This window comes from Rhinatrema bivittatum, chromosome 1 (assembly GCF_901001135.1).
Source record: "Rhinatrema bivittatum chromosome 1, aRhiBiv1.1, whole genome shotgun sequence".
Lineage (NCBI taxonomy): Eukaryota > Metazoa > Chordata > Amphibia > Gymnophiona > Rhinatrematidae > Rhinatrema > Rhinatrema bivittatum.
The window spans coordinates 533,829,094-533,856,285 of NC_042615.1; the positions used below are offsets into that span (position 1 = coordinate 533,829,094).

Here is a 27,192-nt window from a genome sequence, read left to right on the forward strand (position 1 = left end):
CTGATCTGGAGAAATTTCTCCTTCTTCGTCTTGTCTAAAACTGCACCCAAAAGACACACTCGTAGGTCAACGCAACCAGCCTTTGATTTTGTCTTGTCTAAATCTGTGCTTAGAGGGGTGTTCCTCCATCTGGGTCTCCAGTTCCGGAACCAGCCTCAGTTTGTGTCTAGTATGAATTTGTACCTAAAGGTGGTGTTCATTTGTGCCTGGCTCCCATATAGAGCCAGCTCCTATCTGAGCCTAGTCCCCTAAAATCCTCAGACCTGGTGCACAAGAAGAACCCTCTTCCTTTTGATTCTTCAGGGAAAAACCAAATATTCCACTCCAGGACCTTTCCCTGTTGTCAGAAAGGGTCCTGATTCCTGCTTCCTGGGCAGAACAGGAGCTTGCACCCATAGTTGTCGTACCACTCCTACTCCTACATGAGGAGCCATATGGGGATCCCGTAGTCCAAGAATCCTTGTTCGTATCTCAGTCTCTTGGGTGGGGACATTTCGGTGACTTTGGCTCATGCAACTCCAGATCTTGCACTAATTAATTTAGCTGTCTGTACATCTCTAGTTCAAGTCCCTGAATCAACAAATGCAATGCCAGCTGTCTGTACAGCTTCAGTTCTAGGTTTTGCATCCATAAATTCAGCACCAACTATTTTTACAGCTCCAGTACTGACTCCCAGACCAGTGAAGACAGTGTCAGTTATCACTAGAGTTCCAGTGTCAGTCTTCACACCAGTGAAGCCAGTGCCAGCTGTCTTTGCAGGTCCTAGATTGGCAAGTCTGGCTCCAGCTGTTTGTACAGTCCCCGCTCCAGTTCCTGTGCTGATAAAAGAGACTGCAACTACTCTTGGCTGTGCTCCGGTTGCCCCAAAGAATGCAGCTGGCCCTGGTCCCACACCAACTCCAGACCCTGTTCATGATTCAAACTTGGAAAAATATGGTCTCATGCCTGCTCCTCTTCAGGTTGCGTCTGGGACCCCCAGAGGTCTACAGGGGTGGCCAGCAGGACAGGTACGTCCTATTAGGCAAACTAGGCAGTCGCCTTGGGCGCCGACCATTAGGGGGCGCTGAAGAGCAGCCATGCGGGGCCGCAAGCAGAGCCTTTCCCGCTCGCCGCAAATAAGAGTAGAGATTTGGCGGGCCACAAGCAGTGCCCATCCTGCTTGTGGCCCAGAGAAGTACACACTCGGCAGACAAAAACAGGGTAGGAGATGGGGGGGGGGGGGGGCAGGCACAAGGCAGAAAGTTCGCCTAGGGCGCCTAATAACCTTGCACTGGCCCTGGTGGCCAGAGGCCACGCATTGGAGGGAGGCATTCTGTCAGGACTGGCAGAGTTTGAACCCACTGCCCTGGGGGTTACCGGCTGGGAATCTCAGTTTAGCTATAGAGGCTGTTGGCTCAGCAATGAATCATGGCATATTTACCCTGAATACCAGAGATGGCTGACCAAGCCTCTGCTGCATTCCTATTACACCAGCACTGGGAGTGTCCCAAACTGAGACCCTCATATATGGAATTCCCAGAAGGCACACAATGCTGGTCCAACAAACTTCTCAGCGTCTGCCCTGTGGAAGCTCTGTTTGGCTTCTGCTTCGTGAACACATTCCAGGGCTTCAGCCTTGCAATCATGCTCTTTCAATCCAGTTCCAGTGTTCTTGCTCCATGTCTCTCTCCTGGCTCTTGTCCATCCCCTGGACTCCACCATCATGCCTAGCCTCTCCTCGGCATCCTGTCCGGGGTGGTCCCTGATAGCAAGCCCTGCTAGCCCTGACAGGAACTAAGACAGGCTAATTATACTGTTAAGCTCAGTGTTGATTATCTAGTAGATCCGGGGTAAAATTTAAAGCAGACTGAAAAGGTAGGTTTATAAATCACTTAAATTGGTTAAAGCTGCAGAAATCGAGCAATCTATAAAAAAAAAAAAAGCAGGAATTGGGTTGGTGAGCATCCAGGAAGTACAACCAGTGTCTTTCCTCTACAACCAGTTTAAAGATAGGAGAGAGACCACCAAGTGTTAGCACCTTTACTTTCCGGTCTCTCGCTGTTGGCCAAAGATGTCTGAATGCTTTTGCCTCAAAAACTAGAAGGGTAAAACCCCCCCTCAAAAAACTGGAGTTTATTGTCTTTGCAAATAATTTGAGATTTACAAAAACCCTCTGCACCTGTTCCTCCATTTTCACCGTAAGTTTGCATCCCTATTTTGTAAAAGCTTATATTAATAACCCACTCATTTCACGTTATTATATTTTTATTGAGAACTTGTTACTTTCCAGCAGGTTTCCGTTAAGTACGGCAATATTTATTTATTTTATTTGCTTTTGTATACCGACATTCGTTGGAGTACATCACATCGGTTTACATGTTGGCGTGGAGAAATAGTAGGACGAGCGTGTCTTACTATTTTACATGGAACGGAGGCAAATTACATTTTAGCAGTGGTGAACATTGAAATAGAATTGATTCAAATGGCTTAACAGGGTGATTTGATTCAACAGCTCAGCAGATCAATAACTATGGTTACATAGGGAGGTAGGCATCTCTAGTTATTTACAGAGGGGGGGAGGTTGTACATGAGAGGTAGGGTGGGGCTTATTGAGGTACGCAGGCATGTCTAGAGGTTAATTGGGATTGTGATGTTTCTCTTTTGTTGTGAGGTTGGGGTGGGTATGAGGAGGGAGGGGGTGGGGAGTTAGGTTTGAGGGCTGAAAGGCTTTTTGGAATAGCCAGGTTTTTAGATTTTTTTTTAAGGACTGGGTGGACGTCTCCAGTCTGAGTTGTTCAGGGAGTGTGTTCCACAGAGATGGGCCGGCTATTGATATGGCGCGTTCTCTGGTTGCGGTTAGGTGTGCTTGTTTCATGGAGGGTATGTTTAGCAGGCCGGTGTTTTTAGATCTGAGGTTTCTTTGGGTGTGGTGGTGGTGGAGGGCGTCTTTAAGCCATTCGGTTTTTTTGTTGTGTATTGATTTGTGTAGTAGGGTAAGAGTTTTGTATTGAATTCTGTGGGATATTGGGAGCCAGTGAAGGTCTTTGAGGATGGGTGTGATGTGGACGAGCGACTGCTGTTTGTTAGTGATCTGGCTGCTGCATTTTGGAGTAGTTGCAGGGGTTTGAGGGTGGATGAGGGGAGTCCAAGTAGTAGTGAGTTGCAGTAATCCATTTTGGAGAAAATGAGGAATTGAAGTACTGTCCTGAAGTCTTGGTTGAAGAGGAGGGGTTTGATTTTCTTGAGGACTTGTAGCTTGAAGTAACCGTCTTTTATTGTGGCAGTGATGTGTTTTTTTAGGTTGAGCTCAGAGTCCAATGTGATGCCTAGGTTTTTTACTTCGGTAATGCATCGGTTGGGTGGATGTGGGAATTTGGATTTTTTTTGTGCGGTGCTTGTTTACTATGTGTAGTATTTCAGTTTTTGAGTGATTGAGTGTGAGGGAGCGTTGTGTGAGGAGGTTATTTATTTGGGTTGAGTAGGTTTCCCATTGCAGTAGGGTACGTTGTAAGTTTTCTTTCATGGGGAGTAGTATCTGAACGTCATCTGCGTAAACGAAGTAGTGGAGGTTTAGGCTGGAGAGGAGTTTGCAGAGGGGGAACATGTATATATTGAATAGGGTGGAGGATAGGGAGGAGCCTTGGGGGACGCCATGAGGGAGTGGGAAGAGTTTCGATTCACAGTTGTTTAGTCGCACTTTATATGATCTATTAGATAAGTAGGATTTGAACCATTTGAGGGTTTTGTCACCGAGTCCGATTTCTGTTAGCTGTGATAGTAGAGAGTTGTGGTTGATGGTGTCGAATGCGGCAGAGATGTCCAGTAGTATTAGGAGTGTCCGGCCTCAAGACCTCTCAGGGCGGTGTCTGTGAGGGATAGTAGTAGGGTTTCAGTGCTGAGTGATTTCCTGAATCCGTGTTGAGAGGGGAAGAGGATTTTGTGTGTTTCGAGGTGTACAAAAAATGTATGTTTTGTAGAAAATGAAGCTCAAGGACAAGAAGTGATGGTATAAAACTGGATGGAGAAATGCATCGTTACAAAGATAATGATTGTTACATTTTCTTTTCTCCTGAACAACTGAGAGCCTTTTTGGATGCTAGAGCTCAGCCACTCTAATCGAGATTTACATATTATTAGCAGTTATTATCAGGTTAAGCTTATTCCTCTGTTTTGTTTCCTTGCATCCCCTCACTTTACATGTTCCCTGCTGGATTTATTATGAATTAATTCAGGTATGCCACATGTTTCCAGCTTTAAATTCCTTTTTCTCACTTTGTATTTTTCTTTCGGCACCTATAATGTTTCCTGTACAAAGGCTCTGATACTTTGTAATTTATTTATTTATTTATTTATTTATTGGCTTTTATATACCGATGTTCATGTACTGGTACATATCACGTCGGTTTACATAGAACCAAAGTTGTAATGTCAGAAATGTATAAATAAATAATGAAAACACGCAGATGAAGTACGAGAGAACGCTTTTGTTATCGAGAGCGTGTTAGATGTTAAGAAACGCCTGCCAGGAGAGGCAATGGCAAAAGGGTGCCAGAATTCAGCCTTGCTGGGACACAGAAAGAAGGCGGTTGTTAGGGTGGGAGCTGACCAGTGATGGAGGAGGGTCTGTGGTGACAGCACGTAGGCGCAACTGGACAACTCAGTGGTCCAGAAAGCTCGAATTTGCCATCAGCTACTGTGCTAGTGTTTTCCCCTTTCTGTTAGAAACATTTTGTCAGATTTAGTCTGGAGAAAAATGATTTGGGGATTTGAGGTTGCGGCGAAAGACCTTGTGAAATGCTGAAAAGTGGCACTTTGTCATGGAAAATGACTTATGAGATGATAAATGATCTGTTTCGCACATCTTTATTTTTGATTACTCACATCTCGTTCTGGTCTGGAAGCTATCAGAGAACGGCTATAAACGGGTAAGATCTAAGGTTATCAGCTATTTGAAGCTCATCTCTTTTAGTCCATTTCATTCCAGCAGAAAAATGTGAAACAGGTTTTCTTTACACTATTTTTTTTTTTTAACCTGACAGTTTTCTCCTGCTCCTTTGTACTTCCAGCTGAATCATAACCAGGGCTGGGACTGTCTGCCATGAGCCCTCATACCCGGGATTTATTTCCTTATTTTATACCTCCCTCTACCCCCCCCCCCCTCCCAGCACACATGGTCTGGTCCTTGCACTGATGCTCTGGGACCCAGGGGGATGTGCAACAGTTTCTTCCAGAACCCCCTACAATTATGGGCCCTAGATCCAGTCATGAGATTGTCGCCCTTAAGCAACGACCACGACTCCTTCCCCTTCAGTAGGACTGTGAACACTGTCTCTGCAGTATCCCCAACCACAGCCAACCCGAAGAGTACAATATTTACAAATGCCGAGTCCTCAGAGAGTCCTCAGAGAGTCCTCAGAGAGTAAAGTTCATGCACATAGAAACAACCTTTTAAAAAGCCAATGGTCTCGCCAAGTGATCGGCTTTCCTAGTCTACCTCTGTACTCCCTGTGGGTATCAGTTGAGGAGGGAATTGTAGCTCTTTTGTTACCTTTGTACCCTGTATGAATGTCAGATTTTGATACCAGTATCACACAGTCAGGAGCATCACTTTAAGGTGGCAAATGCTCCCCCCCAATAAAAAAAGACTCGTCACCCCAACCTTGACTGACACCTTTAAGCTGTTTGGGCAGCTACTTTAGGTGCAGATACCTCCTCCCTCCTGTGGCCATGCAGTTGAAACTGAGAGGGGGGGGGGGGGAGGGGGAAGAGGGCAGGGGTGTGGTAACTTGAGTGGTAGCAGGCTTGGAAACAGCTAGAGGGAAAAAGGAGGCAGACTCTGGATGTTCCTTAAGTTTAGTTTATGTACAGTGAAAACAATCAAAAGTGTAGTGCACAGCAAAACCAAACAACTTAAGCAGCTCACCTTGGCTTCAGGTATCTCACAAATCACAAAGGATAGTGCAAAGCAAAACAATCACTTGGAGGCAGCTCACCCTGACTTCAGGCAAGTCCCAAACTTAAACACAGCAGGTCTTAATGTCGGTCTCAAAACTTAAATGTAGCAGGTCTTCTCATATGGTGGAACTCTGTCTCTTCCCTGGGGCCACTTAACCCTTCTAGGCCTTGAGGTTTTATACTCTGGTGAAGGGCTCCTCCCTGTGGGTCTCAATCTTAAGGAGGACCGGGGGAGATAGCTGTGCCTAGTCCTTTAAGGTAGTCTGAGTGAGTTTTCTGTACACTCCCTCACAAGAGGAAAAAAGGAAATTGGGGAGGAGAGCAAGGATTGGTGAGAAAGAGTATGGACTCGGGGACTGGGTGCTATAGTGGGGATCCAGAGCAGGGATTCATGAGGGCCAGTGGGGACTCAGCAATTGTGTGGGTATGAATGGGGGAGTTTTGGATGGGCTGGTAGGTATGAGTGAGAACATAAGAGGGAGGTGAGAGAAGGGGGCTAGAAGAGTGAGGAGGGGTTGAGAGGTGGTGTGAATAACCTGGAAGACTAAAGAAAGGACGAGAGGGAAGGAGCTGGATTGCGAGGGGATGAGAGGTAGAGAAAGCTAGACAAAGATTGGGGGATGAGTACAGAGGGTGGAAATGAGGGATTAGTGAATAAATGAAAGACAAAAAGGGAATAGACGGCTGAGGAAGACATGAGAAACAGAGGGGAGAATGGGAGCAATATGGAGGGGCTGAGAGTGGGAAATGGAAAGAAGGTAGGTCGGTGAAAAGAGGGAGACAGGCCTGGAGGATTAAAGAGGGGGAGGGGTGAAATTTAGAAATGAATGGAGAAGCATAGAAAAAGAAATGGAGAAATAAGATGAAAGGGAAAGATCAGAGGCGTACCTAGAGTATTTGGCACATGGTGTGGAAATTTCTTTGGCACCCTCCCCCTCCAATAATATATTTAAAAATTTCCTAAATATCGATAAAATATTTCAACACCCATGCACATCAAACAACACCCAATAATTACAACTAATAACGATTTTAAAAATCTCCTGCTCTCCATATCTGTCATCCTAAGATTGTTGTAGACTGGGAGCACATGCACATACACAACCTGCTCCCTCTCTCTCATACACACACATACATGCTTGGTGAGAGACAGAGGGAACATGTGTGTCACACTTTCTCTGTACCTCTCACACACATACACACATTCTTCCTGTGTCTCTCTCACATGCTCACACACTTCCTCTCTCTCCCCCTCATTTGCAGACAAAAACTCAACTGGAAACCACAAGCCAAATTCTGTATGCAGTGCAACAATGGAAAATCAGAAAATCACTATTCCTCAAAACAATACAATCAAGAAATATAAATCAATCAGAATAGTAAAACCATACTAAAAATATACATTTCAAAACAGCTGATGAATACAATAATATTCATTAATTAGAAGCTCCTGTAAAATTTTTTAAAAATTTCCTAAACATGGATAAAATATTTCAAAACAGCAGACATCAAATAACACCCAGTAATTAAAACTAAGATTAAAAAAAATCCCCCACTCTCCATATCTGTCACCCTGAGATTGTCATGAACTGGGGGTACACACACACAGACACAAACAAAATATGCTCCCAATGCTCAAACACATACACGCTTGGTGAGAGGCAGAGGGAACTTGTGTGTGTGTGTGTGTGTGTGTGTGTGTGAGTGTGAGAGAAAGAAAAGGACACACATGTTTCCTTCATCTCTTTCTCACAAATACACGTCCACTGTATCTCTCACACACAATTCCTATCTCACCCACACACACACATGCTTCCTCTCTCACCCCTCCCCCCGCACACAGGCATTCTCTCATACACCACCCACACACCCTCTCATATATACACCCCCACACCCCCATACATACACACCCCTCATACACTGGCACTTAATCTCACAGAGCCTGTCTCTCCCTTCGTTGGCTGCCGGCGGCACTGCAGGGCATACCTGGGAACCTTTGATTTCTGGTCACCCTGAGATTGTCATGGAGTAGCGAGGTGAGGGAGGGTATGCACACAAACTTTGTCTTAAACATACCCAATCTAATATACACACTTGTTCACTTGCTCCTTCATTCACACACATACATGCTCATTCTCACTCACTTCTCTCCCTCTCTCTCTCACACATACACACATGATCACACACACTCACTTCTCTCCTTTTCACAGCCTGATACACTCTCATTCATGCTTACCCCTGCTCTAGTCCTAGGCAAAGCCTTTATCGTGAGAATACCCCAGAGTATCATGGAAAATCCTTTAGTTGGAAGTGTGAATAGTTGTTTTAAAAGAGTAAATAAATAATGACAAAAATAAATTTTACTTAGAGGTTTGCAAGATGCCCCTTGCAATGGATGATCAGGCAGGAAACTGGTTCAGGCTCCTGAATGGCATGGCTTTGGTGTATGGGAGCTGGTGAAAGGCACACCCGCAGAGAGTTCCCAGATATGCCGCAGGGCCTCTTCTGCTGCCGCTGGCTCCCGGAGTGCCGGCAGCAACGCTGGGCCTGTTCTTTGCCACCGCGTCGGCTCCAGGAAATGTCGACGGTGCCTCTGCCACTGCAGGTCCTTGCTTTTGTTGGCAGGGTTTCTCCCGCCATGTCACTGTTCCACACCGCCGCAGGACCTTCTTGCCGGTGGCAATGGCACCCCTCCTCCTGTTGCTACCTGGGGAAGACCACCCCCCTCGCCCCCCCTTAGTACGCCTCTGGGAAAGATCAATGTCAGGCAGATGTAGAGAAGGAAGAGAAGACAGGAGAAAAGAAATGGAGAATGGAAAGGAGACTCTAGAAAAGAACTTAGGAGAAGCCTAAAAAGAGAGACCAGGACTAACCCGATTACAAAAATAAAATTCCCAGACACAAAAAGTAGACCAGACAATATTTTATTTTCAGTTTTTAGAAAGTGAACTATGTCTGCTTTGGGAATATGCCTTTCTCTATCTTTGTATTTTGCTCCATATAGGAAGAGATGCATCTGCTTCTCTCTCTCTCTGATGTTGCACTGCATGCACAATCTAACTTCTTGGGGTTTCCAGTTCAGTTTTTGCCTCTTTGTTTTTCATATTACATATAATTCAAGTCCAATGCTCGAATAGAAACAAATATAAAAATTACAGGACTATAATAAAATTAGCATACATTAAGAAAAATACATTTAACAGTGATAATCTGTGTATTTGGGGGAGCAAATTATATAAAGGGAAAAAATTAATGACAAAGTCCTCAGTATCAATTAATTTGACTTACACACAACTTATGAGACAACTTCCTTATCTTGGAGAAATTTTTCAATATGTTCAGAATTATAGAAAATAAATGTAGTATCTGCCAATTTAACATGACATTTACACAGGAATCTCAACTGAAAACTAGCACCCAATGTTAAAACTCTCTGTCCTTTTTGTAGAAATAATGTCCGTCTAGCTTGGGTTACTTTAGTCACAACAGGAAAAATTCCCAATCTTTTACCTAAAAAGGATTTCTCCTGAAGCCTAAAAAAAGTTTCAAGATATGATCCTTATTTTCCAAAACAAAAGTGACTAACAGGGTAGCACTAGGACAATCCACCTCTTGGGGGCTGGGAGAATTTCATAAATAAGCACCATCAGCTGTAAACTTTGAACAGCTGAAGAGTCAGAAACTATTAGGGGTGTACATTCGTTTTTGCTGTATTGGCAATTCGCAATGTATATGTCCCTATTTATTATATTCGTGGGGAGGCGAAACACATCGTGGCTCCCCATGAATATAACTTATCATCCGTTTCATCTGTTGCGCGGCGCACAGCACGCTTGCTTTTCTTCACCGCCATTTGCAATCAGAGGACGCCATTTCGGTGTATCCACTATCCAGAGCCAAAAACCAGCTTTTTCCTGTGAATCATCAGTGATTCACAGGAAAGGGTCGGACAGGTTGGCACGGATACCGGAATGCAGCGTATCAGTGATAACATTTTGTGAAATGCACTGAATGCAGCCAATTGCGCATTCAGTGCTCGGTGATGACCAAGCACTATATATACTTCAGCACGCGGTGTGCCACGCACTTTCTTTGCAGGGGTGGTATGGGGAGGTGGTCTTTGTGGAAGGAGGCTGCACTGAGAGCTAGCTAGGCTAGTTAGTAAAGAGAAAAAAAGCTATTTATTCTTTATTTGGCTGCAGTGCCTGTGCCAGCTAGCCCTGTTTGTTTTTTAAGCAGTTTATTTAGGTGATCTGACATGGTCTCTCTGTGCCAGGGAGAGAAGCTGCTAGTAGTGCCATTTTTTTTTCATTCACCCTCTGGGCTAGGCTGCAAACAAGCACGATTTGGGTGTTGTGGCTGGGAGAGATATATTCAATTTGCTAGAATTTGCATTGGAAATATATTTCATCAATTTTCCTGCTGTGCCAACAATTCCAGCTTTTTTAAACTGAATTTGTTTAATTCAACTCACTCAGTCTCTCTGTGCACTGGGCTTCAGTGGGCAGTGGGTAGTTTAACAGACTTAACTTTATTATTGGGACGATCTGTGAGATGAAATCCCCAGTCTGCCTCTTTTGTGCTTACAAGCAAGCTGCATGTGTGTGCACTCCACACACGTTACATTAGTGCATAGCAAGGCACTGTGACAGTGGGCAGTGGGTAGTTTAACAGACTGAACTTTATTATTGGGATGGTCTGTGAAGTGAAATCCCCAGTCTGCTTCTTTTGTGCTTACAAGCAAGCTGAGTGTGTGGGCACACCACATGTGTCACATTATTGCACAGCAAGGCACCGTGACAGTGGGCAGTGGGTAGTTTAACAGACTGAACTTTATTATTGGGACGATCTGTGAGATGAAATCCCCAGTCTGCCTCTTTTGTGCTTACAAGCAAGCTGCGTGTGTGTGCCCACCACACACGTTACATTAGTGCGGGGAAACTTTGAATTTGGTTAGAGCGGTGAGCTGAGGACCAGGGATACAAGGGTTGAGATCCTGCTTCTCACTGGTGCTTCTTGTGACCTTTTGTGAGTCACTTCACCTTCCATTGCCTCAGGTACAAATAGATTGTAAGCCCCCTGGGGCAGGAAATGCCTACTATACCTGACATAACTTGACGTGGGCTCATATTTAAAAAGGTGGGTAATTAAATCCAAAAGCAACAAAAAATGGTAAGTCACATTCTTCTAGTTTTATACTAGAAACAGTGGGTCTGAGACAAAATCAGGGGCATTGATTTTGTAATGTGGTATGCTCACCATCCTCAAAAAACAAAGTCTTTCACTCTCTAGGGATGTGCTTTCGTTTCCAAATGACATGAAAATATCAATGATTTTTCATTTTGTTTGTCACATTTTTGCATCCCAAACAACAAAAACCACCCACAACCCCTCGCTTCTTCCCCCCCTTCCTCCCTACTCACACTCATATCTCTCGTTCCTCCCCCTTCCTACCTCTCCCCGCCCCACCTCTTTTCATCCCCCCAAAAGCATCCCACCCACAATTACCCCTCTCCCCCATGAGTCCCACCCTCTACCCCCCATGTTACCTGAAGTCACCATTTGTTATACAGTGCTCTACCCAGTTTGTAGTCGTTGTTCCCCCTTAACCTCACCCTAACTCAGTTCTCTGCTAGGGTGCCCCAGTGTTACCAATTTTGTTACCAATTTGTTACCAATTTGTATAAGTTGTATAAGTTGTATAATTTGTATAAGTTACTAATTTGTTACCAATTTGTATAAGTTGTTATCTTGTAAACCGGAGTGAAGGCAACCCGCTAAACTTCGGTATAAAAAAGCCCCGAAAAATAAAACAAAAATAAAAAACAATGAAATTATTATGTCATTCAGGATGGACTTTTATAAAAAGCAAAACAAACAAAAAACAACCCCTTGACTCTGGCCTTAACTTGCCCTTAATAAAAAAGAGTCTCTCCCCACCCACCCAACCTGAATTCACAATAAGCTGATTTGGGCCTCTGACCAGCCCCCTCCTCTCACCCTGAGCAAGGCCCAGGCCTAGCTGGCAGCAGGAGTACCCAAATCTGGCTTGAATCCAGCATACTCTGAAAGCACCACACTAGCTATCCTGGATTGCCTGCATAAACGTAGTAACGACAGCAGGTAAAGACCAAGTGCTTCATCCAGTCTGCCCAGCCAAGTTGCTCATGGTAGTAATTGCCACTCCGTACAGGTTACCCCCATGTTTTCTGTTATGAGTTGTAATTGCCACTCATACAGGTTACCCCATGTTTTCTGTTATGAGTTGTAATTGCTGCTCCATACAAGTTACCCCATGACTTCCTTTAAGGGTAATAACTGCTGCTCATTGCAGGTTGCCCCTGTGCCTTCGGTTAAGGGTAGTACTTGCCACTCTGTGCAGGTTACCCCCATGCAAACCTTTCTTCATTTACAATATCTAATCTAGTCTCTAGGAATCCACAGTGCTTATCCCATGCCCTTTTTAATTCACTTACTGTTTTTGTCCTTACCACATCTTCCGGGAGGGCATTTGAGGCATCCACCATCCTCTCCGTGAAGAAATATTTCCTGATGCTGGTTCTGGGTCATCCCCTCTGAGGTTTTATATCAGTGCCCCTAGTTCTACAGTTTCCTTTCCAACAAAAAAGGTTTGAAGTTTGTGCATCATTAATATCTTTCTGAAGATCTGTATCATATCTCCCCTGCACTTCCTCTCTTCCAGGGTACAAATATTTAGATCCTTCAGCCTCTCCTCATAAGTTTTCCCAGTGCAGACCCCACACCATTTTGGTTGCCTTTCTCCGGACCACTTCCATCCTGTCTCTATCCTTATTGCGATATGGAGGCTGATCAGAAGCCCATCTAAAAGACAAAGTGGCAATATTTGAAGCTGTATGCGGCTAAATTCTAGCCATGAGAGTTACGTGGCTAGAAATAAGCTGCAAAATTTGGGGGCAGTCCAGGTGGTGGAGAGGAGGCATTTTGGGGCAGGCCAGAGTTAGCCATGTAAGTAATTCTAGCTGCTTAATCAATGTAACTAACTCTGGTCGTGCCATAGGGCTATCCTAAAGTTAGCCGGATATACCTATCTGGCTACCGTTAAGATAGCCAGGTATATTCAGCGGCATGGTTATATCTGGCTAGCTTAACTAGCCGCTCCACAGCTGAATATCAGCCCCCTCATCTCCAGAACGGAACACAGTGCTCCAGGTAAGGCCTCACTGAGAGTCTCTCTCTCTCTCTCTCTCTGAAACAGGCTGTCCGGAAACATCGATTACCTTAACCGCGATTAACCTTTACCGGCCTCTAGCGCACAACGTACCGCAAATGAAAGAGGTGTAGCTATTGGCTGCGTTAGGAGCCGCGCTAACACTGCGGCACACGATAACTCTTTCCTACTTTACATATGCTCCACCCCAACCCCGCCCCCTGAGTACAAAATTAAAAATTTGCATTCGCAAATTGCGTTAATGGCTGTTAGCGTGATTTGCAGAATTATCTCCCGCGGTAACTCCTTGGAAAATGACCCCCTTAGATTGTAAGTTATTCTCTTAGATTGTAAGTTATTCTCTATCCCCTCTGGGTATTTCTCTATCCCTTCTGGGGATAGAGAAATACCTACAGTACCTGAATGTAAACCAGTGTGATATCTCAATTGAGATCAAATGTTGGTATATAAAAATAATAAATAAAATAAATTCATAGCACATGCCTCATATGTTCAAATGCCAAAGGGAGGAAGAACCACACACCCTGGTGCTAAACTTAAAGCTTTAGAGAAAGTCCATAAAACGGACCAGACACATAGGGGCTCTATTGTGTCCATTGAGGCTGTCCGCATGAGTATAGCTTCCCTGGATGCAAGCCGCTATCGCCTATCAGATTGAACAACACAACAAAAATATTTTGAGGGAGGCAACAAGCTGGGAAACTCCTGGCTCAAAGACTAAAGCGTAGACAGGATCAGGCCGCTATTGTCAAAATTAAAAGTCAGGAGGGAACCATGTTATCCGATAACAAGGCCATTAGATAGCGCTTCCAACAATTCTACTCCGAGCTTTACTCCACTGATGGCCATATTTCCCAGAGTGCCATAGAGAACTCTTATCTGACAGTCCTTGAGCCCTCGCAGCAGTTTATATTAAATAAGGATATTTTGGAACTTGAAATTCGAAAGGCCATCAAAGACCTAAAACCTGGAAAAATCGCCAGGCTTAGATGGATATATGGGGCGATTTTATAAACAATTAGTTTCCCTTCTTGCCCCAATTATGGTAAAATTCTTTAAGTCATTAAAAGAGGGGCAGTCGCTTTCTCCATTAGCCAACACAGCTGGTATTACGACATTGGCTAAACCTGGAAGGGACCCTGCAGTGTGCGGGTCGTATAGACTGATTTCCCTCATTAATATTGATTTGAAGATCCTTGCCAAAATTTTAGCTAATCGGATGAATGGGTTTCTTGCCCAAATTATCCACCCAGATCAGGCAGGCTTTATTCCGGGATACCAGGCCAGTGATAATGTACATAAAATCCTGGATATGATCTGGTTGGTTAAACAACATCAGATACCAACGGTGGCTCTCTCAGTCGACGCCGAGAAAGCCTTCGATTTGGTTCACTGGCCTTATCTTTTTTCCTTATTAAAACGAATGAACTTTGGGGATAATTTCATTCAATGGCTTCATCAGCTCTATAATAACCTCTTGGCGTGTATTAAGATTAATGGGGGATATTCTCCTACTTTTCATGTACAGAGGGGCATTAGGCAGGGTTGTCCTTTGTCACCTCTGTTATTCGCTATTTTTCTTGAGCCACTTGCAAACCAAATTTGGAGGAACTCAGAGATCCATGGCATCCAAGTAGGCACCTTTTCTACAAAATTATTGCTCTTTGCGGACAATATTTTGCTTTTGGTCACTGATCCAGAGAAGTCTTTCACACCAGTATCCCAAGCTCTTGAGGCATTTGGCAAGGTATCGGGTTTTCGCATAAATTGGGAGAAATCAGAGATTCTTAATGTGAATGTCACTCCCGATATGGAGATGTTCTTGTGGGAGAAATTCCGATTTCGCTGGGCCCAAAACCACATCAAATATTTAGGAGTTTATATTAGTGCCACTCAAGATTTGATCAAACTCAATTATGATACACTGTGGGCTCATATTACTAGAGACCTCGAGGAGTGGAATCGTTATCGGATATCATGGTTTGGGAGGATTGCTGCTGTAAAAATGACAATACTACCCAAATGTCTTTACTTATTTCAAACCCTTCCACTTGCTATTCCTAAGCAGAGTCTTCTTACCTGGCAGAAGCGACTCTTATTCTATATCTGGGGGGGCCGACGACCTAGAATTGCCCACAAGGTTCTTTATAAATCCAAAACTCAGGGGGGTCTGGGAGTACCCAATCTAGAGCGGTATTATCTGGCAGCCAGATTTAAGACGCTGGTGGAATGACACGGGAGTTCTTTACAGAAACCTTGGGTATTGTTTAGCCAACAACTGGTACATCCAGTCCCATTGTCTAGCTTTCTCTGGCAGCCAAAAAAGACTTGGATTATACAGCCCCGAGCAGTTCTGCCGCCCTCTATGCTATTACCCTTGCAGCTATGGGAATCGAGGAAATCATTGTTAGTGGGAGCTCAAGAATACAACTACAGCACATATTTGAATGCCAACTCCTTCTTTACACTGGGATTTGAGAGCTCTGCCTTTCAGGGATGGGCTAGGAAGGGGATCCAGCTTTGGGGTCAGATTTGGGGGTCACATGGTTTGTTAGGTTTTCCTGAGCTACAACAGAAATATGATCTTGCGCGCTCCGACTTGTTTTTGTATCTACAGCTCCGCCACTTTGCACAGTCCAATCATCTTCAGGGGCACTTCGCACAGGGGAAATCTGATTTTGAGCTCTTATGTTTAACTACGCATCAGACATCTAAACTACTTTCGAATGTCTACGCATTCCTGGGTAAAGAGAACTTTCTGAAACCCAACTATGTAAGGCATGGGAAGTGGATTTGAATATAACTTTATCTCAAAGCGCTTGGGAGGAGATCTTTTCTAATACAGGTAGGGGTCTCATAGCAACCCATATAATTAAATACTCGTGGAAAATGGTGCTGCGGTGGTATAACTCTCCAGAACAATTAAACTGCATGTCCCCATTGATTTCCAAACAGTGTTGGATGGAATGTCCTACAATTGGAAGCTTTTTCCATATGTGGTGGGACTGTGCAGTGCTATGGCCATTGCGGATTGAGCTGGAAGCGTGGATGACCCAGTTGTATCACACTGCCATTTGTATCCTCCCCCAGCAGGCCCTGTTGGGCTTTCCCTTATCCCAGGGGAAGGTTCCGTCTAACGCCATGGCTAATTTTATCTTCTCGGCCACTAGAATTGAAATAGTGAGAAGATGGAAATCTCCTCAGATTCCCTCCTTAGCGGAGGTGCAAGGTAAAGTGGAGCAAATCTATCGTTTAGCAGAAATTAAGGCCCATCTCCGGAAGACGCTGGGAGGATTTCGGGTTACCTGGCGCAAATATTGTGTGTGGAAGGAGGGTTTGGGTAGTTCCTCCAATGATTAAGGGACGGCTACATGGTATGAAGGGAGGTCTTTGATACTCTTTATCAATTCCCAGTATCTTCTTCACTCAGGTGTCCACGAATACTGTGGTCTGATATATGCCTATGTGTATATTTCATGATCCTGTCGGAAGCAGTCTGATATCACCTTCACACTATTTGAAAGGGATGGGGGGGGGGGGGGGGGGGGGGGGGGGGGGGGGATATCGGGTTTCTATATATGTATTGAGTTTTCTATTGTTATCAGGCATTTCAACACAACAAGGACACAGTAAAGACACAAGACTATTGAAGTTTTATAATGCTTTTAATTTCATAATTCTTCTGAGCATTCATAATGGAGCTTTTTGTTGTACGTAATGCATACCAGATAATGCATCGTTGTTATTTTGTTTGATTTTTGTACTGTTGCAAAATTGAACAATAAAATGTATTAAAAAAAAAAAAGACAGGAAACAGAGAGTAGGATTAAATGGTCAATTTTCTCAGTGGAAAGGGTAAACAGTGGAGTGCCTCAGGGATCTGTACTTGGACCGGTACTTTTCAATATATTTATAAATGATCTGGAAAGGAATATGACGAGTGAGATTATCAAATTTATGGATGATACAAAATTATTCAGTTAAATCTCAAGCAGATTGTGATACATTACAGGAGGACCTTGCAAAACTGGAAGATTGGGCATCCAAATGGCAGATGAAATTTAATGTGGACAAGTGCAAGGTGTTGCATATAGGGAAAAATAACCCTTGCTGTAGTTACACATTGTTAGATTCCATATTAGGAGCTACCACCCAGGGAAAGGATCTAGGCATCATAGTGGATAATACTTTGAAATCGTCGGCGCAATGTGCTGCAGCAGTCAAAAAAGTAAACAGAATGTTAGGAATTATTAGGAAAGGAATGGTTAAAATTGAAAATGTCATAATGCCTCTGTATCGCTCCATGGTGAAACCACACCTTGAATACTGTGTACAATCCTGGTCGCCGCATCTCAAAAAAGATATAGTTGCGATTGCGAAGGTACAGAGAAGGGTGACCAAAATGATAAAGGGGATGGAACAGCTCCCCTATAAGGAAAGGCTGAAGAGGTTAGTGCTGTTTAGCTTGGAGAAGAGACGGCTAAGGGGGGATATGATAGAGTTCTTTAAGATCATGAAAGGTCTTGAACAAGTAGATGTGAATCGGTTATTTACACTTTTGGATAATAGAAGGACTAGGGGGCATTCCATGAAGTTAGCAAGTAGCACATTTAAGATTAATTGGAGAAAATTCTTTTTCACTCAACACACAATTAAGCTCTGGAATTTGTTGCCAGAGGATGTGGTTAGTGCAGTTAGTGTGGCTGGGTTCAAAAAAGGATTGGATAAGTTGTTGGAGGAGAAGTCCATTAACTGCTATTAATCAAGTTGACTTAGGGAATAGCAACTGCTTTTAATCGCATCAGTAGCATGGGATCTTCTTGGTATTTGGGTAATTGCCAGGTTCTTGTGGCCTGGTTTGGCCTCTTTTGGAAACAAGATGTTGGGCTTGATGGACCCTTGGTCTGACCCAGCATGGCAATCTCTTATGTTCTTACTTTTGAATGTTCTTTTTTCATGTAAAATCTGTTAGAAATGCATAATTGAGTTGTGTGTGTGCATCTGTAGAGGGTGTAGTTGTGTGTGTGTGTGTGTGTGTGCAAAATGGCGCAAGGCTGTAAGGTTTACTTAGGATACCTAATATCCTTCCCAGCACCATGGGTTCATTTGGGGGTGTCAGTTTTAAAAACATAGATTGCTGGAGGGAGCTGGGCTTTATTGGATGGGCACGGGACAGAGACTGAATAATTCAGGGGTAGGGGGAGGCAGCACAGTAATTGTTAACACAGGGCAGCAAAAAAGCTAGCACCAGCCCTGTGCAAAAAAAATACTGGGTATGGCCTATTAGCCAGGGCAACCAAGATACTCATATGGATAGTAAAAAAAATAAAAAATAAAAATAAGGAACGCTAATAGAGAAAGGGTTGTGGGGGGGGGGGGGGGGGGGGGGGGTGGAAAGCAATGAAGCACACAGCTTTAAAAAATTGTTTTTACCTCTAAATACTCAAAAAGGAAGGGAGTGTTAGAATAAATCCACCTCAATGTCACCTTGTCCCAAATTCAAAATTATATGGGAAAAAAAACAATAAAAAATGAAGAAGTTCCTCTTGAAGGTGGAGCTGGCTAGATGACAAACAAAATAAATGATCAAAGTATTCCCACACCACACAAAGGACAAGCTGTAACTTCTTGAATTAACAGTGAAAAACAGCAAAACAAAGCCTTTCTTAATTATTGAACACAATTCCTCAAATAATTATACCTCAGCAGCTGGAACCGCTGCGGGGAAACACTATCATCATAGGGACTGTCTCTATTAAAGTCCAATGTTTTTTTATATTTTTCAATTGCAAATAAAAATGTTTTAGTTAATTTCTCATTTTAATCATAGCTACTTAGCTTTTCTCTCAGGCGAGAAATTCAACCAACAACCCGATGCTGGCAGCATTTCGAGAGTGTGCTCAACTGCTCTCTGCTTCACCATCCTCACAGGATTGCCACTATGAATAAAATGAGAGTAACTAAAAGAAAGGTTTTGTTTTGCTGTTTTTCACTGTTAAAACAAAATAGATGAGCACTGCAGTATGTGGAAGGTCTCTCTCTCCTGGGGAGCTTCTCCAAATGTTTACTTGGTACTAAACAGAAAGCAGGCCCGCCTTTAGTCTCTTTCCCTGCCCTATCTTGTGTGGCTGTGGCAAGGGTTTATACTTGACTTTGGCTGAAAGGCTGAAGCAGTTAAGATGAGATACTGAATTTGTATCAAAAGGCAAGGAAATAAACCTTCTCCCTCCTCTGCTAAGATATTCTCTAGGCAAAATTTAGATTTCTTAACTCAGTCTCTTGCTCCTGGGCCTGGATATTTCTGGAAAGGAAGTCTCTCATCTCCTGGCTCCTCTGTCTCTTGATGGGATTTTACATGTAGCTCAGCTATGAAGAACAGCTGTCTGTATCTCTATTTCCTCTAAGCGCAGACTTCTCTCTCTCCCTCTTGATAATTAGTTCTTCAGGAGAAGAACTGATTGCAGAGCTGCCAGATACACTCCTGACTTCCTAGCTCCAACTGCTGACCATCCCCACCCCTCACAAATAGACAGCCAGCCAAATTGCACATTTTCTACCTTAAAATTTCTCCCAGCATTCCTTTGGCATCCTCTTCTGCTGGCTATTTAGTGCTGTTCTCTGGGCAGACTAAACATTACAGCCCTTTTCCCAATTTGTTAATACTGTGAGATGCTGGTTTTTGCACATTTGTCATTCACAGGAGAGCACACAGGGGTTTTGATGTAATTTAATATTCCTTCACCTTGGCTGCAGCGGTGGGTTGCTGGAATTTTCCATGCTGGTTCAGATAGACTGGTGATATGTTCATTCTTTAGCTCCCTTCCTGAAGACTGAACTGCAGGTCTTAGATCTTGAAAGTCTAGGGATCTCTAAACCCATATATAGGGAGCTCCTGACTAGTTTTCAGTGGCTTCACATCAAGGGGTTCCATAAACTTTTATATAAGCGCTTATGATCACAGACATCCAAGTGATGATTCACACAGGACTCCCTGTTACCACACATCAAGGGGGGCCACAAAAATATTATGAAACACCCGATTCTATTGCACACAGGCTATGATTAGAAGCTTATTTTTGGAGTCTCCAAGTTATCTTTGCTCATGTACTAATCTGATTTACGCTGAAGTTGAGTAACTGTTTCACATGTCCTTGGACAGAGCCAATAACAATAATGTATGTGAGATGCAAAACATGAAATTTCATCTGTTATAGTAAGAACTATTTTTCAGGATAACCAAGGATCTTTGATATCTATTTCTTCCTAGGATCATAGCAGGTAAGTGATGGAAGCATGGAGGGGCTTACCTTATTATGGGTGGAAGAGAGGGAGCTCGGGGTGCTCTTTGTGCTTTTCAAAGCCTGTGCTGTGAGATATTTTTGTTAGCCGGGAGGGGAAGAAGATGGGAAGAGGCAGTGGTTTGCTGCCTTCACACTAATTGAAGAAAATCAAAGGCTTATTCCTTCAGGAATCCAAACCCGTGACAATCATGAGTATGAAGTAAAAAAAAAAAAAAAAATCTGACAAAAATAGGAGGAAAAACCCCACAGAACTGAGAACAACAGCCATCTTCAAGGAGGAAGGTAAGTCCAACGCAGCTCTCTTTTCAGTTCAAGTACTTTGAAAGATTCTTTTCCCAAACCTTTTTTAGTTTAGGAGATTGATCTTCCCTGCACCAGTTCATTTATCTTGACAGAACTTGGCTTCCTCTCCCTGGCCGTGAGGTGCAATTATGCCACTTAACTGAGACCACCAATTTTTCCACAGAGCCCAGAGATGCCCAAAATGAAACAAACTCTCTTATTAAATCATTCATCTGGATTGTTTTGGACATTTCAGCTAACACTAACTGAATCGTAAAACAAATTTTACAGTCGCCAGCAGAGTTTGTAAGCAATAGCTTACAAGTATAATAAGCTGAGAACCACCACCACACACACTCTCACACATTTTATAATGTAGTTAAACTCATTTTTTTCTATGAATCTTTTGTTATGGCTGTTTACAGAACCCTTTAGTTCAGTCAACCAAGGAAGAATCTGATTAAGTGCACATGCTATGCTGAGATCTTTGCTTTCTGTTTTTAAGATTTAATAAAAATATAAGCAAGATGCTGAAAGAAAATAATTGATATCATATTTATATATATTTTTTTTAATTATTTAATCTAGAACAATGCTATTTTTTGGATTTTATAGCATGGCAATTGAGTTCAATCTATGCTGGCTATGGTTAAAACCCCAGTTTATTGTGATTTCCACCAATGCAATAATTGCTGCAGAATCTACATTTTGCTGCAGAATTGGGGAGGTGGGCAGGAGAACATAAGAAGTTGCCATACTGGGTCAGACCAAGGGTCCATCAAGGCTAGCATCCTGTTTCCAAGAGTGGACAATCTAGGATACCAGTACCTGGCAAGTACCCAAACATTAAATAAATCCCATACTACTAATGCTGGTAATTCCCCAAGTCAACTTGATTAATAGCAGTTTACGGACTTCTCTCTAGGAACTTGTCCAAACTTTTTTTAAACCTAGCTATACTACTTTAACCACATACTCTGGCAATGAATTCCAGATCTTAATTGTGTGTTGAATGAAAAATAATTTTCTCCAATTTGTTTTAAATTTGCTTCTTGCTAACTTCATGGAATGTCTCCTAGTCCTTGTATTATCTGAAAGAGTAAATAACCGATTCATTATCCATTCTAGTCCTCTCATGATTTTATAGACCTCTATCATATCCCCCTTCAGCTGTCTCTTGTCCAAGATGAACAGCCCTAAGCTTTATTTAACCTTTCCTGATAGGGGAGCTGATCCCTCACCTTTATCATTTTGGTTGCCCTTCTCTGAACCTTTTCTAGTACAACTATATCTTTTATGAGATGCGGCGATCAGAATTGCATATAGTACTCAAGGTGTGGTCTCACCATAGAGCTATATAGAGGAATATTGACATTGTACATTTTATTCACCATTTCCTTCCTAATACTTCCTAACATTTTGTTGGGGTTTTTTTTTTTTTGACTGTTGCAGCACACTAAGCCAACAATTTCAATGTAATATCAACTATGACGCCTGGATCTTTTTCCAGAGTGGTGACTCCTAATATGGAACTATCTTCATGTAACTACAGTTTGGGTTATTTATCCTATGTGCATCATTTCGCACTTATCCATGTTAAATTTAATCTATTTGGATGCCCAGTTTTTTAGTCTCATGGCATCCTGCAATTTATCACAAACTACTTGTAATTTAACTCTGAATAATTTTGTGTCATCTGCAAATTTATTCATTTCACTTGTCTTTCCCCTTTCCAGATCATTTATAAATATATTAAAATGTGCCAATCCAAGTACAGATCCCTGAGACACTCCACTGTTTACCTTTCTCCAGTGAAAAAAAAAAAGACCATTGTTCTTAGTTTACTATCTTTTAACTAGTTTGCAATCCACAAAAAGACATTGCCTCCTAATCCATAACTTTTTAATTTTCTTAGGAGTCTCTCATCAGGAAATTTGTCAAACACCTTCTGAAAATCCAAATACACTACATCTACCGGATCACATTTATCCATACGTTTATTACCCCTTCAAAAAAAATGAAGCAGATTTGTGAGGCAAGACTTCCCTGCGATTTTGATCTTTAGAATAGTTTCCACTATTTTTCCTGGCACTGAAGTCAGGCTCACCAGTTTATAGTTTCCAGGATCACTCCTGGAGCCCTTTTTAAATATCGGGGTTACATTGGCCACCCTCCAGTCTTCAGGTACAATGGGCAATTTTAATGATAGGTTACAATTTACTGGTAATAGATTTGAAATTTCATTTTTTAGTTCTTTCTGAATCCTGGAGTTTATACCATCCAGTTCAGGTGATTTTCTACTCTTCAGTTTGTCAATCTGGCCTACCACATCGTCCAGGTTCACTGTGATTTGGTTCAATTTCAAGGGTGAATCATCACCCTTGAAAACCATCTCCGGAACTGGTATCTCCCCAACATCCTCCTCAGTAAACATCGAAGCAAAGAAATCGTTTAGTCTTTCCGCAATGGGCTCATCTTCCTTAAGTGCCCCTATAATATCTTAATCGTCTGAGGGTCCAAATGACTCCCTTGCAATGGCGTCCTGCTTCGGATCTCATTTTTAAAAGTTTTTATTATGAGTTTTTGCCTCTTCAGCCAGCTTCTTTTCAAATTCTTCCACCTTCCTGCCCTACCCCACAACCACTTTCCCCAATCCCCTGCGGTTGCTGCTTCTTTCCTCCTTATATCCTATTGCTTTTTCGCCTTTTGCCTCCCACAGTCACCTGTTATCTTTTCCTTGGATTTGAGGTACTTAAAGACAGACTGTAGGATGCTCTCAAGTCACTTATTGATACACATGAGTGCAAGGTATGAATAACTTTCCAGGGAGACTTACAAGAGCTCTCCTAGTAGCCTGACATGTACATAAGTCCTTAAATTCTCCTAGCCCTTTTGTCTAGTGGTAGTGCAATTAATGTATTTTCTTCCGCCAGTACTTAGAACAGCACCTCCCTGCCCCGCATCAGCCCCTGGAAAATGGGAGGAGGGAGAGTTGGGGGCATCAGCCCCTGTACGCCATGATCAGGGATAATTCAGAGCAGAACCAAAACCTGGTAATTGTCCATAATATTAACCATTCTGCACCCTGTTATTTTAATTACAGTTATTAGCACCATTTGTTTTTCTTCTTTATTCTCCTTTTAACCACTTTATGTACATTATATAATTTTACAGAAAAAAAAGAAGAGCTTAATATTTCTCCATCTGATTATGCAGGGATTTTTTTGCGTGTTTCCTTTTTTGGCATACATTATATAATTTTGACATGACAAAGTTTCCTGAATCTAAATCTGACAAAAGTGCCAGTAGGGGAGGAGAGAGAGAGAAAAACACCAGCAGGGCCTCTTTCTTTCACTCTCCTTCCGCCACTGTTGTTTTTTCCCCAAGCCATGACCGTGACTAAGGAGACTTTCTAGTGAGTCCTGCCAGTGGAATGGAAGATGGGAAAGGGGGGGAGGGTCACGATGTGACTGAATCCTGCAGCCGGGGGTGGGGAGGAGGGGCACCAAGCAGTTGCCCTGATTTTCCCCTGCCCTGCATCTGAGTACCAGCATCTTTCTAGCAAAAAAAAAAAGAAATGCACTAGTTTTATCAATATATTCTATATCTGATCCTTCTTACTGGTGCTGCTCTCTCCCTTCTGCTCAGCTTTTAAATACAACCGAGGGGTCAGTAGTCATGGAGAAGGATTGGTAGCGACTGCAGGAACAGGGAGAAATGGGATGTGGAAATGATGAAACATTTTGGATGGATGAAGCAACATGGATGTGGGGGGGGGGGGGGGAATAGACAGAAGACATGAAAGAAAGAGGAGGAAGGATAGCAGGGGAAAGGAAGTACATGGAAGGAAGGGAGGAAACAAGACATGGAGAGGTGGAGAGCAGGCACATGGAAAGGCAGGAGGGGAGGTAAAGGCAACTACAAGGAAGAGGTGGTGATACTGGAAGGAAGAAGATGCATAGAAAAGGAGAGACAGAGTAGGAGGTGAGAGGAGAAAATAAGCATTTTTAGGATGAGGAGAGGTAAGCATTAGGAAGAAGGGGAAAGAACAGAATGAAAACTAAAAAAAAAGAGGGAGAAAGTTTTATATGGAACTGTGAGGCAGCACTCTCCTCTCTTCCCTTCTCAGAAATGAGGCATGGCACGCAGGCACAGTTTCCTCTATTTCCACTCAAAGGTCCATTATTTGCAGATCACAGCTCAGTTCAGTAGCTTAAGTCCTCAAAGCATCCCAGTCAGGCATAAGCTGCTAAACTCCTATAGGCTGGCTGCTACATACTTCTCAAATGGAGACATCTCACCAGTATGATGGCTTTGGGCTTTCGTGGAGTCTTGTCTTTCTCACAGCATCCCAACACCTGTTTGCCTTTCTCTGACTATTTCTCTGCCAGCTGTTTATCTCTATTTTTCAGTTTCCCTAATTTCCTTCCATGGCTTTCCAGACTGGATTCCCTCAAACCTACTCCTCCCAGCAAGCTTTCCCCAAGAGTGCCATCTCCTTTTAGATTTTCAATAACTCCTCTAGAGCCCCCTCTAAGTAGTCGGATGCCCAAAATTCAGGAAAGTATGTAAGCTCTCGTACAGGCGCATTGAGAAAAATGACAAATTATCCTGGCGAACCCACAAAATCTAATCTATTATTATTATTTTCGGGTCACAACATTGTATAAACATTTTTTAAACTTTCAACAAATAAGACACTAAACAGGGAAAGTCATTAAAATAAGGAAGTCACTACAGAAGTTGGCAAACGCTCGCTGAAGCAAATATGTTTTAATCACTTACGAAAAGGTTTGTAGTCTGGAATCTCCTGACGTTCAAACGGAAGCAAATACCACAATATTGGACCCAGGATGGAGAAATTGCACTTCCACGTGATTTGTAAGTGAGCTTCTTTAAAAGGGGGTGCAGCAATCTACTGAGAGCACACTCTTCCAAAACATCCTCTCAAATACTGTACCTTGCCTCTGTACAGGATATAAACATTAGTATCAACATTTTAAAGGCTATCCTGAAAGTGACAGGAAGCCAATACAGTTAATTTATTTTTTTAAATTTATATTTAAAAATAGAAATAGTTTCAGAATAAAAATGTGTGCATATTGAATAATATGAAATATATGCTTCTTTAACACATATACTGCGGACACCCACACATAATTTCAGAAATTGCACTACTGATTTTCCTAACCCTTCCTGCAGAATCCAAACCTGAGCTGCCATGAAAAATCAGGGTCATTGGACACGAGAACATAATTAACATCACACAGCATGAACGAATCAGATAATCTTTTCATATTATGTATTTTGGAATATTTTTTCCTAACACAGTTGCTGCCAGGGACTCAGGGCAGTTGTATGGAAGGGCGTAAAGAGTTAAAAAATAATTTAAAAGTTGCCATATGAATTCTTGAAACAGTAAAAAAGATGCATGACAAGTATGCTTTTTTTTGTGTAGTCAGACTGTAAAAAGACCCCTATCTCATGCTTTAAATGACAGTAAAAGTAACGTCATTCTTTTTTATTCCTCCATGAATGCTGATATTGTCAGGCTGCGTTCGAGAGCTGCATACTTAAGATGCACGAGGATTGTTTTGAAGAAGCCCCTTCCCTCATATCCTTGAATAAGCTACTTGGAGTTTACTTTGGGAGACCTTTGGGGCTAGAAGCTGGTATTTACTGGAGCTGTGGAAACTCGCTTAATCTTGTCTCTGGTTGCAGGTGGAACTGAGAAGCCTGTGGAGATGCCTCGATCAGACATGTCCAACCCAGTGAAGGCACTGAGCAGCAGAGGCAGAGGCTATAACCATCTCAGTCCAGAAGAGTAAGTTGTAAGGCCTGGAGCAGCAAATCAGACTGGTGCCCAGATATTGTGCCTTGTAGAAAGTAAAGGCAGGGCGCTTATTTATCAAGCTGTGTGTATGAGGGGAGGGGGGAGGAAGCATGATGGTGAAGTAAGAGTTGGGAAAGGCGCAAGCAGGAGAGACGTGGTCACTGCTTAGGCTTTTCTTGCTAGCTCATCTAGGCGGGCTGTTCTAACAGCTCAGCGGTAAGAGTTCCTGGCACGGAGGTAACAAGCCTAATTCCACTTTTGTTAGCATTTCCACCTTTTAGTTGCAGCCAGCTACTAAATCATGCTAAACTATTTCAGACTGAAGGACTTTGACCTTAATTGATGGTTGTGGTAGTTGGTATTTAATGTCAACACAATGTGCACCCAGCCTAGAGTATCACTGCAGAATCATTTCCGAGGCTTAGCTCTACCGCCAGACTCATTAAGAGAGTGAGATGCCTGTGGATTGTGTAAAGATTTTGTGTCTGCTTTACATTTTTCTCCGGGTTGAGGCTTAACTGCCCCTTCCCTTCCAGTGTCCCATGACTCATGTGCAGAATAGAAGGTTTTCTCTAGACTCTGTTCAACCCATCACACCCTTGATTTGTTCCAGTCAAATTCTATCTAGTTTT

The 27,192-nt window shown here is 42.8% G+C and overlaps 1 protein-coding gene across 3 annotated transcripts in view; it reads left to right on the plus strand.

Annotated features, from left to right (window-relative positions):
* The window catches only part of MLANA (melan-A), a 97,073-nt gene that overhangs the window by 32,129 nt on the left and 37,752 nt on the right, over positions 1-27,192 (plus strand). For all 3 annotated transcript variants that reach the window (XM_029613915.1, XM_029613934.1, XM_029613925.1), the window contains exon 2: positions 26,449-26,551. In XM_029613915.1, the coding sequence (XP_029469775.1) occupies positions 26,449-26,551 (103 nt within the window). The remainder of the gene's footprint in view (positions 1-26,448; positions 26,552-27,192) is intronic.